We start from the raw sequence: 16,150 nt of genomic DNA, 5'->3' as shown, positions 1-16,150 counted from the left end.
ATATCCCCGCTCAACAGCAGGCTCTATGCGCTTTACACTACATTATTACCCCAGCAGACCATAGAACACCCCGAAACGTTCTCAGCTTCCCGTGAAGCATACAGTGCAGGCAGCTGATTAAGCGCTCAAACACTAACAAACTGACAAGATCTTTCGCTGTCTATAGCCGGGTACCCGTTCCCACCTGGTTGAAGTGAGGAAAATTAGTGTAAAGTGCCTTTCCCAAGGACACAACGTCGGGCTCCTGACGGGATTCGAACCCACGACCTTACCGTTGCGAGTCCGAGAGCCTAACCACTAGGCCACCGACGCCACTAAATGACTATGCCAGTCTATTGCGACCACATTGAGGGGTGTAAAAACGAGTGTAAGATATGATTTTTTCCAGTCTAGTGCGACCATATTATTGTGGGGTATTAAAAAACCGTGTAGGTAACGACTTCGCCTGCCCAGAGCAACCACATTGCTGTCTTGTGGGATCTGAAGACCCTGTAAATAACAACTGTGCCAGTCTAGTAGGGCAACCATAATATTGTGTTCTTGTGGGCTGTAAAGATCGTATAAGTAACGGTAGTGTACCGTCTTCCATAACAATTAACCTTTCTTAATAACCGTGCTGACTATTGCAAACATATCACCTGAACCACCTTATACCAATCAGATAGCGCCAGTGTGTTAGGACTAGGAAAGGGAAGGAAAGGTGTCGCATTGCCTAAGTAGGGCAACCATTGATTGCATTCTTGTGGTAAATAAAGACCCCTGTGAATAGCGGCTATACATGCCTATGCAACCATATCAATATTATTATGCTCATGTAGAGAGGAAAGACCCTTTAAATGAAGGTTTTACCCATGCTAGGCAACCTTATTGCATTCTTGTGAATGGTAAAAACCCTGCTAAAAACGACAATACCTGTCTAGGGGCAACTGTAATATTGTGTTTATGTGGGTTTAATGATATAGTCTGCACTTACCAGCACAATTTTCTGACCACAACCGATCCGATCTGAACGGTCTTGTAGACCAGGCCCGTTCTACCAGTGAGCATCACGTTTTAGGCAATATAATGTCATCATTTATTGTGGATACTGGTGGCTTCAGAGGGCGTTGTAGCATGGTGGTGTGCAGTCATGTGCGGGTTAAATACACGTTCTAGCCACACCACATATCACCATACCACCTCAAATCAACATAACATATTAATTACCATATAGCACCACGCTGTACTGCATCATTCTATAACATAAGCTCAACATCTTCACCTGCCTTTCAATCCATCTACCATCAGTTCAAATATTCAAACAAATTGATATCAAATTATTAAAAAATCTATAAACAGTTTGAAATCTGTTTATTGGCGTAACTATATAATAATATACTCTCAACAAAACCCTGTTTATGTTGCCGACACAAGCAATGGTGGCTTTGTTTTTATTGTTTTTTGCTTTGTGTGTGTGAGGGGGGGGGGGGGTTCTAAATGTCTTTTTGTCGTTTGTTCTCATATGCCTTAACTACCATCACATATCTGAAAACTAAATGCTTCCGGAAAGAAAGAATCGTTTTTATTGATAACGGCTTCATATTTTCTAGAATTAATGTCAAGGCAGTTGAGGTGGGGGTGAATTTCAGTAAGTGTTTATTTTTTTGTACAAGGTAAAAATGTTCGCGTAGGGGTTTGGAGGGGGGGGGGGGCTTGGAGGAATTTCACCTTTGGACAGAAGAGATGTTGCAGAAATAACCTGAACACAAAGAAACTGAACGTCGACAAAATATTCGTTGCTGTGAATTCCCAAACAAATTCATTCATTTCAGTAGGAAGCGGAAATTTGCTTGATTCTATTTTTAAGACAAACATCTAAGGCGTACTGCCGAATGCCATAGAAGTTTGCACCGATTTTTACTACTGGGATTGATTCTCTTTTTGTGTATTTGATGAGTACCGAGTAATATAATTTCAAGTGTGCAATAATAGACCTCTTCCGTTCGCTTAGTTTCAAGGCGGTTTGTTATTTTCTGGGGGGGGGGGGGGGGGGGAATAGATTATTTTCTGGTGTCATTACAATTTTATTGATTTTAAAAATCATATTTTAGATGACTTTTGGTACTGTTTCCAAGACCGCGTGGAACCTGGAGAAGAATCACAGAAATCGATGTACAGAAAAGTGGGAAGACATGGAATAACATTAAGAGGCTAGCCCTGGATAGAGAAAGGTGGAAGGTGTTTGTCTGTGGCCGATACCCTGGTGCAGGGTGAGAAAGGCAAAGATGATGGTGATGACTGTTGCCATTTTCTAACAACGCAGAGATAGAAGTCGAATTTTAATCAGGATAATGTTTTTAAAGAACAAAACTGCTGTTAAAATCTTTCGAAAAGAAGTGGTGGATCAAACGTTTACTGGCAACATCTTGTTGGATATTTTAGCAACAAACTGAGCTTGAGAGAGTGTCCATTCATTTGGTATAACAAATGAGCTCTTGTCTCAGTCTCTCACGTCTACAATCTTTTCATCGTGCTCCTGGAGGGATGATCTAATTTTGATTACGATTTTGTGCTGTTCCTTTTCAAGTCTGTAAATTCGTTCAAGTTTGGGTGTACCTACGTAAAATGTTCGACAAAGTGACGATTGAAACTTACGCACGAATTTGTCGTTCTAATGACACTTTCGTGGCATGCCTAGAAAGACTAAGGATGTCTTGTCGCCTCAGAGAGTTAGTTGGAGAACAAACAAAAAGTATTCTAGCTGAAAATTCAAGAAGGTCTGGACTTTTATCCATAATCATGAACGCAAAACAGTCTTGCACTTCCAAAGTTCGCCTTTGTTTTAATGTAAGTGTTTTTTTACTCCCGCATCGACACAATTTCAGCTACTTTGGAGGCGGGTTTCAACACTGCCTGTCAGGTCTAACCTGGATTGAGAAGGATACAACGTCCCAGCAGAAAGACCGAGATACATTGTACTAGATTACAATTCTCCCCACACAAGAATCGAACTCGGGTTTTCAGCTTGCAATGGAGAAGCGCTTAGCTGCTATTCCACAGACGCCGGTGTCTTGTACTCCGTCTTTCTCACTTCAAGATGGCGAAACAGGCAAGAAAGAGACAAGGAGAATGCATATATCATTATATCTATTGCGGGCGAGAGAGCCAGGGAGAAGCATGGCTAAAACGTATATAGGCCGAAAATGAAATTTTAAAAAGAGAGAAAAAACCCAAACAAACTTTTTGTACGTGTTTCAACTTAACTAAAATAACAATTTGGTCGATCTGATTATTCTAAGTCACTATATATTGGCCTGTGTAACACTTTTGTTTGATTTACTTAGTTATGCAGTAAATAGTCATGGAGTAATTGATTAAAACGTCTTTTGTCATAATAATATTATGTAATTAGGTCACAAGGCATACTTTCAAAAGCCTTGCTTAATTTTATTGTACAGCAAGGAAGCCAAAATAGAAAAACGAGACATGGAAAGGGGTTTCTCCCCTGTATAATAAAGCTAGTTGACCTAATTACGCACATACGGTTGGGGTTTTTTTGGTCAGAAGACGGCGGATCTGTTCAGTACCTACTTTTGAGAAATTTGACGTCAACATTTTTGAGTTTCACAAAATTTCAAGCTTTTTCGAATGCAGTTCTTCGAATACCTTGATAACAACTCCGAATAATCTTACGATTTTGATAGATCAGATAGAATTGGGTTTCTGACCTCATGGTCTTAGTAACTCAAAACGGCCAAACATGTCAGATTGAACTTTGTATTTCTAAGGTAGCGAATGTGCATCTGTCGCTTAAATTACGGTGGGTTATGGCCTATTGTCTGTGCTTGAGGCTAGTTCACATACACATGAGCAGGTTTTATGACATCACTAACATTGTAGGTGAATAACTTTAGCTGTGCATTTCACTATGGAGATAAAGAGATTGCAACAATGATTTTGGTGTCATTAAAATCAAAAACCTTCCTCTAGAACATACTAAAAATCGACATTAATCGGAAGGGAGGAAATTTGTTCAAAATGCCGTTTAATAGTATAGGTTTGACAAATGCTTTCTCTTGCATCCTATAAGTTATTTCTTTTCCCCAGTACTGTTGTCCCTAAAAATACTGTGCGATTCACCTCATGCAGTTGGTCTCTAAAATAGTCATCAGATCCTGAACAATGATCTGCTCGTATTCATTTCAGACAGGATGCAAAGTAATGACCAACATGTAGCTTTAGAACATCTTGAGGTCTCAATGATGTCTTTACTTTTTTAATAAAAAGTTTCATCGTCTAATATACAAGAACATGGTAGCTGCTTAAAAATTTTGAAGTTGCAACTGAATGAAACAACCGAAAATAGTCATTGTCTATTTGTCCTTTCTTTATTGTGTCTTGACTTTGGGTCTCGGTTCGCACGCGAATGACATCATAGGCCCCTATGACTTTGTTTGGCAGCAACGTTTTCTTTTCAGATCACAAACATACCGGGGAGGGGGGGGGGGTTGCTAAATTGGTACTTTTGGAGAGTAAACCGAAGTTTGCATTTCAGCCCGTTGCTGCCCGGACAGTGACTAGTCTTTCTTTGTTTTGCAAAAGATTTTGCACTAATATAAGATCGGTGACATGAAATGTGCACTTGGTGCCCTTCAGCCACCTCTATATTGTGTTTTTTTTAAGATGTTGGACAACTACCAGAATACAACTCACACCTTGTTAGGTCAATTGCACAAGGGGCAATTCTCTAGAGGAAAATGACACAATAAACAAACATTCGCTGAGGGTGTGAGAGAAAAACGCATTCTCAGTATATTGGCTTTCCATGCTTTTTTACGTGAGTTATTACTTTGTTGACAAGACATGGACATAACAAAGCACAGATACCATTGACGAGTACCTCATTCTCGGGTAAATCCGTACAAATGTATCATGTATAAATATTCTCCACAACGCAACTATAACAAACCGATTTGGTTGTGAAATTTTGCTTTTTCGGCAATAATTTTTTAAGCATATTTGACAATTTCGTTCACAATTTCAAATGTCGATTTTTGATATGCTATAATATTACACCCCATTTTATCCGTCGAACCATATAACGTTTATTTTTGTTGCAATTTTTTAGGGTCTATCTCTATCTTTCTTCCACTATTGGGCTTACTTGAAGCCATCATAATCGATACCATTAATAAAATCCGGTGCTAATTTCCGTACTCACGGTACGTCACAACAACAACAACAACAACATCAACAACAACAACAACAACAACAACAACAACAACAACAACAACAACAACAACAACAACAACAACAGCAACAACACCACCATCAACAACAACAACAAAATTCCCGTTCCCCATTTCAATTTATAGGTGAAAGAGAACATTTCTTGCCGCTGTGAAAATTCCAGTATCACGTTCATGCCGAAAGCAATCCAGATTTAGAGGTGCTTTCAATCTGAATCTTATATCTTATCTTACATGCATAAAGAACTTGTACAGAAAAGTTGTTGGAAAGAGCAGAATGATATATTATTAATAATAATAATAATAATAATAATAATAATAATAATAATAATAATAATAATAATAATAATAATAATAATAATAATAAGAAGAAGAAGAAGAAGAAGAAGAAGAAGAAGAAGAAGAAGAATTTGAAGAAGAAGAAGAATTTGAAGAAGAATAAGAATTTGAAGAAGAAGAATTTGAAGAATTTGAAGAAGAAGAAGAAGAAGAAGAAGAAGAAGAAGAAGAAGAAGAAGAAGAAGAAGAAGAAGAAGAAGAAGAAGAAGCAGAAGAAGAAGAAGAAACTGCATTTATATAGCGCATAATTTCCAAGCTCATCGGCATGCTCTATGCGCTTTTCAAATAATATAAGCTATATATTTAAAAGAATTTAAAAAAAAAGAATAAAGCTTCCAAGCTAAGAAATAAGTGGCAAATCCTGGTCGCTGGAGTATATGTCAGATCTTACACTTGAACAAGAAGATGACTTTTACCCCGCTTTTTTTCGGTTACACAAAAGGCTGGGACTCCAGTTTGAACACTCGTCACAGACAGGACCGAGACAATAATCAATGGTTTGAAGAGCCTTGAAAACTCCCCAAACGAATCTAGGTCATGAGCCCGGTAGAAGAAAAGCCCATTAACATCGGACAGTTCTAGAGGCTAGAAAACTGAACAGCCAAATATCTTGACCAAGGAAAGAGACCTTTAACAACTAACACGTCTTGATTTTAGTAGAACGAAACATTATCAACTAACATGCCTTGAGTCTTTTAAAAAGATAGAAACAATAACAACTAACATGTAAAGTAGAGAGGAATATTGACAATAAATTAACATGTTTTGACGAAAAGTAGAAGAGAACATTAACATCGAACATACCGTAACTCTGCAGGAAAATCAACATTAGTAACGAATACGTCTTGACTCTAAGAAAAAGGAATATTAACGACTAATATATATTATTTTGAATCCAGAAGAAAGGGAATGAAGAATAAATAAATTAACACGTCTTGAGCCTAGAAGAACGGAATATTAAAAACCAACATCCCACGAGCCTGGTAGAAAAGAACATTAACAAGGATTACACATCATAATCATTATGTCGTGAGTCCAGTGAGGCGGGGGCACATTAACATCGAGTACGTGATGAGTCTAGTAGGGCGGAGTATTCACAGTTTTCCCGGTGGCTGGATCGTATCGCCTCACGTTGCCGGCCGGCTTGTACTCGCAAAACACCATAGTGCCCGAGTCGCACACACTCACGCCACAACCGATCTCCTTGGTGGCTTTCCACACCTGCTGGCTGTAGTGACCGCACGTCGTTGCTTCGCTCAGGTCGTAGGCGCAGTCCCAGTTGTCGGCGGCCACGCGCGATTTCTCGGACCTCCAGCTGGCCGAAGAGTCCATGGCGGCCTTCACGTCTGTCAGTTTCTGGCTGGACATGTAGATGTTCTCGCCGTACTTTTTCGCCGGGTCGTGAGCAAACTTGCACTTGGAGGCCAGTTTTGCGGCGTAACATGCCATTTCCTGAGACCAGGTCAGATCGGGCAGGCCAGCACCTGGTGAGATGTAATAAGATTTGGGGTTTACGTTGATAAGCATAAAGTAATAATGCATTGCGATGATGATGATGATGATGATGATGATGATGATGATGATGATGATGATGATGATGATGATGATGAAGATGATAATAATAATAATAATAATGATAATGATAATGTTGCACTTATTGTATTATTACCCTAGCAGACCCAAGATCATTTAGATGTATTCTCGGCATCTCAGGAAGCATACAATGCAAGCAGACGATTAAGCACTAAAACGCAAACAAATTGACAAGACCTATCGCTGTCTAGTACCAAGAGATGAATTTTCGTTCGTATTGGCAAGAGCAATGCATTTGCACAATAATTCCTTTCCGTAACATTATGAACTACATCATACTAATAAAGACACTTTTCTTATATTACGCCACTGCTGGTCGCTGGGATTTAGCCCCCTGATTTTGAGCTTGGGTTATCGTTGTTTTTTTCAAGGACACACATGAGGACCACCCATCAAATCACCTATCTTAGCCAAAAACATGTACCGAATCACCCACCAAAATGTTTCAGACACCCCCCTCCCCACCCCGCAAACAAAAAGCAATCCGAAAACCGCCACAGTCCTACACTTACCAAAACAAATAGACTAACACAACTTTTCATCCATCCAAACAACTGCCACAACCTTTCACCCACCACTATATTTCACCCACTTAAACACACCACTATCTTTTTCACCCAAAAACAAACAAACAAACAGACAAATAAACAACAAATAGCAGCAACAATAAAAACAAACAAACAAACAAACAAACAAAAGAAACAGGAAATAAATCCACCGACCACATCCTTTTACTCACTAGAATAGCCATTATAAACTTTCAGTAACTTGGGTGTGTGGTGAACCTCATCAAAAGCATGTACGAAGGGACAAGTTGCAGGGTTGTACGTGATGGCCAGCTCACGGACAGCTTTGACATCAAGACTGGAGTGAGACAGGGATGCTTACTATCACCGTTCCTCTTCATGTTGGCAATCGACTGGCTGATGAAGGAAACCACCAGAGGACACAGAAATGGTATACAGTGGACACCATGGACACAGTTGGACGATCTGGATTTCGCAGACGACTTGGCGCTTCTGTCGCACACCCAGGAACAGATACAAGCAAAGACTTCAGTATTAAACAGCCTATCGGAGTCTGTTGGATTGAGGATCCACCCCGGAAAGTCAAAGGTACTAAGGACAGATGCACAACGAAAGGAGCAGGTCACAATAAAAGGAAAGGCCCTTGAAAACGTTGAATCCTTCTGTTATCTTGGGAGCATAATTGACAGAGAGGGGGGAACAGGTGCTGAAATAAAGTCCCGCATTGGAAAAGCACAGGCTGCTTTCATATCTTTGGATAGGATTTGGAAGACCAGAGAGATCGCACTTCGAACAAAGCTGAGGTAGGAAGAAGGCGGTGGCGATAGATTGGACATACTCTCAGGAAGTCAGACAGAGAAAGTTTTGGATTGGAACCCACAGGGCAAGAGATCAAGGGGAAGACCTCGTGGAACTTGGAGAAGAATCACAGAAATCGATGTACAGAAAAGTGGGAAGACATGGAATAACATCAAGAGGCTAGCCCAGGATAGAGAAAAGTGGGGGGTGTTTGTCCGTGGCCTATACCCTGATGCAGGGTGAGAAAGGCAATAATGAAATAATGAACTTGGGTGTGAAAGGAGAGGTCAGATTAAGCTCATGTAACAAGTAGAGACGCTACAGAATTTTCCAGCTGGTAAAAAAACAACAAACAAACAAAAACCCAACCACACACACACAAACAAACGTTTTTTGTCACCGCAAACTTCAGCTGCTCAACATGAAATGTGATATCTCTGCCAGAGATGGACCAGTTTGGGTGTACTATTCAGAGTAAAAGCCCCACCAAGGTCAGACTGTATATTATTTATAGAAACAGAATATCATGAGAAGCAAATCTATTGGGTTTTATCCGTGCTATCGAATGATGCGTCGATTAGTCCTATCAACTAACGTACTTCACATGGCTTATTTACATACTTTTTATTTGATGGTTTTCACATTATTCCTTACAAACGTACGCACGCGCGCACACACGCACGCACGCACGCACACACACATACACACACACACACACACACACACACACACACACACATATTTCCACATACACACGCAAACGCGCACACATACATACATACACACACCTCCTCCCCCCCCAGACACGCACACACAAAGTGTGGATTTAAAGACGGTTGTGTGTGGTAGTCAATTTTGCTTTGAGGCGAGCTTTTTTTCTGTCAGCTTCCTGGGCTTCCAAGGGACGTCGTTTTCTGTCTTCACACTGAGCTTTAATAGGCCTTTCGGGGTATTACAATCTATACCAACAACGAAAACAACAACGACGATAGCAACAACAATAATAACGATAATAATAATATTAAAATAATAATAATAATAATAATAATAATAATAATAAAAGCTACATTAACAAGAAAAAACAAACAAACAAACAATAACACCAGCAATAGCTTCTACAGTAATAACAACATAATCAATAGCAACAACATCAACAGCAACAACACCTACAGTAACAACAACAACATCACCAGCAACGTCAGCCTCACGGATGAATGAATTTCTTTGTCTTACTAACAGGTAGGATGGTGACGCCCCTTGATATTTGCGGCAAAAGTTCTACTCCCCTATAAGCACAACTGAGATCACGTTAGGAATGGGCTGCTTTTGCTCTGCCTGTAATGACAAACCTGGTTGATGTTTTAAAAACCCATTCGATTAATGTTCAATAAAACATTTGGTAATCAGTCATTTCGTCGCACGGTCATTTCATCACACCCCAATTATATGTGACGAAATGACTTTCCTCATCTTCCCCAAACAAGAATCAAACCAACGTCCCCAACATGCAGGGCGAATAGCGATCAATCGAGAACACCACCGACGCCACTTCTCTTTAGGTTAGATAACGAATTCTGTTTGAGAAGGACGTAAAACATATCCGAAGTCAAATCGGAGTGGGGTAGACGTACCTGTCTCCTTGCGATATTGGTTGTGGAGATCCACAAACTTTTTAATGGCTCCATTGCTGAGGTTGAGAACATTCGCTGAGGACGCGGACACCAAAAACATGCACGGGATGAGGGAGGTGAACATCTGAAACCACCCAAACAGAACACAGAAAATACGTCAAAAATCAGTTCACGTTGTCACAATAAGTTGTCCCGTTGCTCTGTGGTCTATTTCAAAATGAGGGGAGGGATGGGAGTATTGGATGGGGGCGGAAAGGGGTGGGTGGGTGGGGGGCGAATAAGTCTAGCTGAAAATGTAAAACTTTTCGTTAGTTGCTGAAGCCTAAAGTTCCCCGTTCAAGTCACTACCCCAGAATTACAAAGTTCTATCTGCTCAGTACCTACTTTTGAGAAATTTGACGAAAAAAATACTGAGTTTCACAAGTCAAGCTTTTCCGAACGACTCTAAATATTTTCACGGTTTTGATGGAGCAGATAGGACATGTGGTTTCTCTATCCTCATGGTTTTAGCAACCCAAAACGGCCAAACAATGTCAGATAGAACTTTGTATTTCTAACACCGTGTGCCGATAGCGGATTGGATCGGGTCAGGTCGCGTTGGGTCGGGTCGTGTCGTGTCGATCTCCCAACTCGTCTCCTGAAAACAAACGTGCTTGTTTTTGCGGCAACGAGTCGGGCGCGATCGGCTTGTGCCACGATAGCCGCATTACGCCCTCAATCTTTCTAGCAACCGACCCGACCCGACCTGATCCCCCAACAGGCACCCCGTATCAGGTAGGGCATTTTCTATCTCCAGGCGACTACTCGCAGAACAGGTGTTCAGGACCCAACTGCCGACAGTGCCTCGCGGAGCATGCCTCGTGTGAGGGGCAGTCTGACGGACTCATGTACTGGCCAGGTGGGTGCTTTGCGGGTGTTGTTTTAGTTTTGGTTGTTTTTTTAAAAAAGAATTTATTTCTTCTAAGCCTTTTAAGTAGTTAGACGTTACTTCTAGGACCTTTTTGTAATAAATGTAATATGTTCTGGCCATGTGGGTGCGTTTTGGGTATTGTTTTTGTTTTGTTTTGATTTTTCCTATTTTCTAAGCCTTTTCAGTTGTTAGACGTTCCTACCAGGACCTTTCTGTAAGAAAAATGTTGTAGGGGGTGATTTGTGGATATTGTGTTTTTTTAATGTTTCGTTTGGTTTTGATAAACCCTTTCCATAGTTAGGCAGTGCGTCCAGTTCCGTTCTGAGCAGGTGGTTGATTTGTGGGTATTGTGAGGGATTTTTCTTCTAAAAGTTTTTTTTTTTCAGTAGCAAGGCGTTTCTTCTAGGACATTTCTGCTACAAAACGCTCTAAGTTTTGCCAATCTGTTACTACTCTGGCACTAATTTCTACACCTGTTCTACACTGGTAGTGTACCTGTCTGTCTGTCTGTCTGTCTGTCTGTCTGTCTGTCTTTCTGTCTGTCTGTGGAGTTACTGCATCTTAAAGAATGTTACTGTTTTTCAAGAAGCGTTAAAAGTGTAAAATTACCCATTTCTATCTATCTATCTATCTATTTATCTATCTATCTATCTATCTATCTATCTATCTATCTATCTATCGATCTATCGATCTATCTATCTATCCATCCATCAGTTTATCTATCTATCTATCTATCTATCTATCTATCTATCTATCTATCTATCTATCTATCTATCTATCGATCTATCGATCTATCGATCTATCTATCTATCCATCCATCAGTTTATCTATCTATCTGTTTATCTATCTATCTATCTATCTATCCATCTATCCTCTCCCCAGGTCGTGAGGGCACGGGATTCTGGGTAGAGTGTCGTAGCGAGCGCACGGTAATGCAGGGACAATGTGGACGTGCTGATGACGGCTCTTACAAGATCTTCTCGGCACAGTACTCGCGGTGTGCGGCATACAGTGGTAGGTTCGAGTCTTGGCAACGTTCACTTTTTGTGTGTTTTAGTAGAGGTTTTACGGCGCTGGCAACAGCATAATATTAAGGTCATATGAGGTTCACTTTTTAGTTTAATACAGATTTCTTTTTTAAAGAGCTCCCGTGGATCATTGGCGAGTGCTCTGGTGTGTTTTGCTCCTTCTTTCCTATAAAAAAAACTATCGTCCTTCTCTCTCTTTCTCATTTTTTGTGTTTGTTACTCTCTTGTAACACCTCTAATCTTTGGTACTTACATGACCTTTGTGTTGCAAGTGCCGTAAAACTCTAACTAAAACGAACTAATAACTAAAGAGCACCTGAGCAGAAACGTGATTTGCAAACCATGACCGCCTTAGGGAAGAAGGAGATCTTTCAATTCAAATAATTAACTGGAATTAGTATCATAAACAGACAATTGCCCAATGATTGTCCTGGAATTCCAACTTCACAAATGTAAGACTTTTGAAACAGACCGAAAATAAGATGTCAAGAGAAAAAAAAAATGAAACTCGACAAGGAGAGTGGGAAGAATATTTTGAGTTGGATCAAGGAATTTGTAATTGTAATTGTTATTGCTGTTGTTGTTGCTGTTGTTGTTATTGTCGTTGTTGTTGTTGTTGTTGTTGTTGTTGTTGTTGTTGCTGCTGCTACTGCTGCAGTGGCTGCTGTTGTTGTTGTTGCTGTTGTTATTGTTGTTTTTGTTGTCGTTGTTGCTGAAAGGCTCGTGCCTGTTCAGCCACAAACGGCAGTGACGATTTCCTCCTTAGTCGGCTGTACTTGCTTATTTTTAGTTTTTACTTTTAACAAAATTATAAAGGCACGATAGTTAGCATACCGACTAAGCATTTATTTTATTAATAACACAACAGGAAGAAAGCAACCATTTTTTCCCTTTTCTATCTGACGAAGGAAGAGAACGGTGGCATTATAAACTAAGCCGCCCATAGGGCCGCCAGTTCTTCCAAAACGCCAATTGCAGAACTTTTAATGGCTTTATTCTATCGTAGTCAGCAGCTCCTAAATCATCCTAAGCTATAACACACAGACAGCTGGAGTCCTGAAAAACAATTTATCGTCAGTCAACTGTTCAGATGTACTAAGCAAGGCCTCCATTTCAAATCTGTTTTAATTGCAAATTCTGGATCTGTGGTATCACTTGGATGCACACGAGAAATATTTTATCAAAATTAAAATATTCTATATGTTGAAGAACCCCCCCCCTCCCAAGACAGATACATTATAACAGTAACAAATTTAATTTCTGTTTTTTTTCCTCCCTCCTCATTTATTATTTTTATTTTCTGATTCTAGACAATAGAACAGCGTGCCAACGATGGTATTAATGATTGTTACAGGACCCAGGCAAGAAATGCGAGAATCTTTTAAGAAATAAAGAGGAAAGAATGAAGTAGAAAATTGGTGTGATTCAACACTTACTGTATCCGTAAATGATCAGAGATGTAGGCCGATTTTTTTGGAAGAAACGTTATTTCTTAGGTACCGAACTCACTTTGACTTTTGAGTGTCATGTACCAAAGAGCCAGAATCCAGCTTTATATAGGAGCAGTTAACCTTTCAACTCACTTGGTCCACGATAACCAAAAAGAAAACAAAACAACAACAAATAAACAAAGCAAAAACAAAAACAAAACAGCCTACAACCCCCCACCCCCCTCCCCAAAGGGCTTTGTTGCGTAATATGATATGATAATGATATGGTGGTTGTTAATCTGGCCACTCCAGGCAATTTCTGATCACAAGCTGTCGCTTTATCTATTGTAAAAAGAGACGAGACAAAAGGAAGGGATATTCAGCTCTACATGATGTGGCTACCTGAAATGGATCGAACTTCATCATGATCAAGATCACCATCATCGTCGTTGTCGTCGCCTTCGTCGTCATCATCATCACTATCATAGTCATCATCGTCGTCGTTATTATCATCCTCATCATGGAGGTCCAGATTTGAACAAATGCCATCGATAATGGTTCACCACTCTATTCTCTGCCCGTTTAACGCTCTTTTAAAAAAAAAACAATATTGTCCTGGTCTTTCCCCTCCATTCATTTGTCCCAGTAGTTTTTAGTTTGCATTCATTTTTTCCCAGTGACAGCAGGATGTTAAAGGTCATTGTGTCTATTCAAGTATCCCAGAAACTGCATCAGTTTCTTCGTAATTGTTTTTAACTAATAGATATAATGCGCAGCCCACAAAGACTTCTTTCAGTGCTATCCCAGTTGATTTCTCTTCCTTTCTTGAATTTCTTAACCGTCTCATAAGAAGCAACATTTCTGTTGCTTCTTGCTTCTTTTCTCTATCTTTGGTAATTTGTATCCTGTATTCACAGCTGTATGGAAAAACGTTTACCGCGTAAAGGCGTTATAACTCTTATCTTTTTATTGTAATTGACATGTTTCTGTTTTTCAGGATTGGACTTATTTTACGGAAACAACTTTATCTATTATATTGCAATTATTTGTTGAACTTCTATGGTGCATTTGATATCGTGTATAATACTACATTTTAAATATTTAAATTGATGAACTTTTTTGTTCATCTTTGCTTATTAGATTATAAATAGGATTTGCAGGGCTTTTTAAAGGTATTACTATTTTTGTCTACCTTTATGACACCTTACGTTCACTTTCCGTCTTAACAGTATCAAACAGGAATTGAAGGTCCTTTTTCTGAATCTGTAGTCAAAACTTTGTCATAATATGCATAATTATGTGATTTTATCAGCATCTTGTCTATTTCATTTGGGATCTGAGCTTTCTTCTTTATTTCTGTTTCCACTGTGTATGTTTGCTGAACATCTCTTTTAATCTGCAAATATTCTTAGTTATATAGATAGCGAAGGGCATAGAGCTTGCTATTGAAAGGGGATTCGCTCTATACATATTAATGCTATTTATCCTTAGTATCGTTATTACTCTCCCTCGATTCTCATTGCAGTGTTTTGGTTCAAGTAAAGATACGTTACAATTCTCTAAATCTTTTCAATCAATGTATCACTCTTCCTGATATTTACATAGTTTTTCGTGTTTTATTTTGTTAAAATCCTTTGCGAAATGGGTACCTTCGTCAGAAACAAAGCCCAGTTTTGTGTCCGGGATCTGGTTTTAAACTTGCTCTATAATGTGGTAAAAAATTCGTGTGCAACTAGCTGTCAAATATTTCCTAAACTACTGAGCATAGACTCTCCACCATTTGCACAATGACTTGTATCACACACTGTATCAATTTGTCTTAAAAGATCAATATTTTTTTGTAAACACCTGTTAGCTGTATTCTAGAAAATGCCTTAATTAGTAATAATTTTACAAAATCCAGTGGGTGGTTTCTACAATTTTTGAAAGGTTTACAGCTGGGTCAATATCATTTTAAAATCAAGTCTTTTTTTCTGATCGAGACATTATGTTTATTGAACGCCTGTTTTGAGAATCTTTAGAGTAAAACAAAGTTTTCATTATAAAATTCATTTTTTGGTAACAAGTTTTGCTACTAAAAAGTGTCTTTGAGAAGCTGTAATGTAGGGCATATTAACGTATGCAAAATGTGTGTAAGAAGCAGAAAGTGCTGTGAACAACCCCATTTTGCGCGTGGTGGAAATTTATAGTATTTTATTTTTTAAAAATGTTTTTAAAAATCTAATTGTAGTGGAAAAATATGGTTAAGTTAAGACAAATTGGTAAAAACTGTTTCACAAAGTATGGTTGATATTGATTCACCCGTTAAAGACATATTTGAGGATAAATTGCTTTATGAATTTTGACTGCACTATAGTACTCCCAGCAAAATTACTGTAAAGTGACTCATAAAGTTTATTGTTCTATGCATTCAGCTCACACTATGTGGCCTCAGGTATTTTAGGCAATTGTGTCTACCGGAATCTTTATGAGTGTATGAGTAAAAACTCTAAATGTGGCTAGATTCCAAAAGAGAGCTTTATGTTATTATTGTCTAGAGTAGCCTGAAAAGGCTACAGGAAAACTGTGTTTGTGTGTGTGTGTGAGTGTGTGTGTGTGCGTGTGTGTGTATGTGTGTGTGTGTGTGTGTGTGTGTGTGTGTGTGTGTGTGCGTGTGTGAGTGTGTT

General features: G+C 39.2%; 2 protein-coding genes across 2 annotated transcripts in view; one reads left to right on the top strand and one right to left on the bottom strand.

The window, feature by feature from the left end:
• Positions 1 to 6,644: 6,644 nt before the first annotated feature.
• LOC101858488 (pathogenesis-related protein PRB1-3-like) lies at positions 6,645 to 10,823 on the bottom strand. The gene is made up of 3 exons (XM_013082055.1): positions 10,770 to 10,823; positions 10,117 to 10,240; positions 6,645 to 7,051 (listed from the first exon to the last, which is right to left on the bottom strand). Exons 1-3 carry the CDS (start codon positions 10,821 to 10,823, stop codon positions 6,645 to 6,647), a joined length of 585 nt encoding a protein of 194 aa, XP_012937509.1.
• A 91-nt stretch (positions 10,824 to 10,914) lies between these two features.
• Positions 10,915 to 16,150, top strand: part of LOC106011655 — a gene marked incomplete at its 3' end in the record, with an annotated part of 6,335 nt that continues 1,099 nt past the window's right edge. The window contains exons 1-2 of the mRNA XM_013082054.1: positions 10,915 to 11,014; positions 11,909 to 12,040. Of these exons, the coding sequence (XP_012937508.1) occupies positions 11,002 to 11,014; positions 11,909 to 12,040 (145 nt within the window). The remainder of the gene's footprint in view (positions 11,015 to 11,908; positions 12,041 to 16,150) is intronic.

The sequence above is a fragment of the Aplysia californica genome, unplaced genomic scaffold (assembly GCF_000002075.1).
Source record: "Aplysia californica isolate F4 #8 unplaced genomic scaffold, AplCal3.0 scaffold00157, whole genome shotgun sequence".
Taxonomy (NCBI): Eukaryota; Metazoa; Mollusca; class Gastropoda; order Aplysiida; family Aplysiidae; genus Aplysia; species Aplysia californica.
This window is presented reverse-complemented; position numbering and strand designations above follow the sequence as displayed.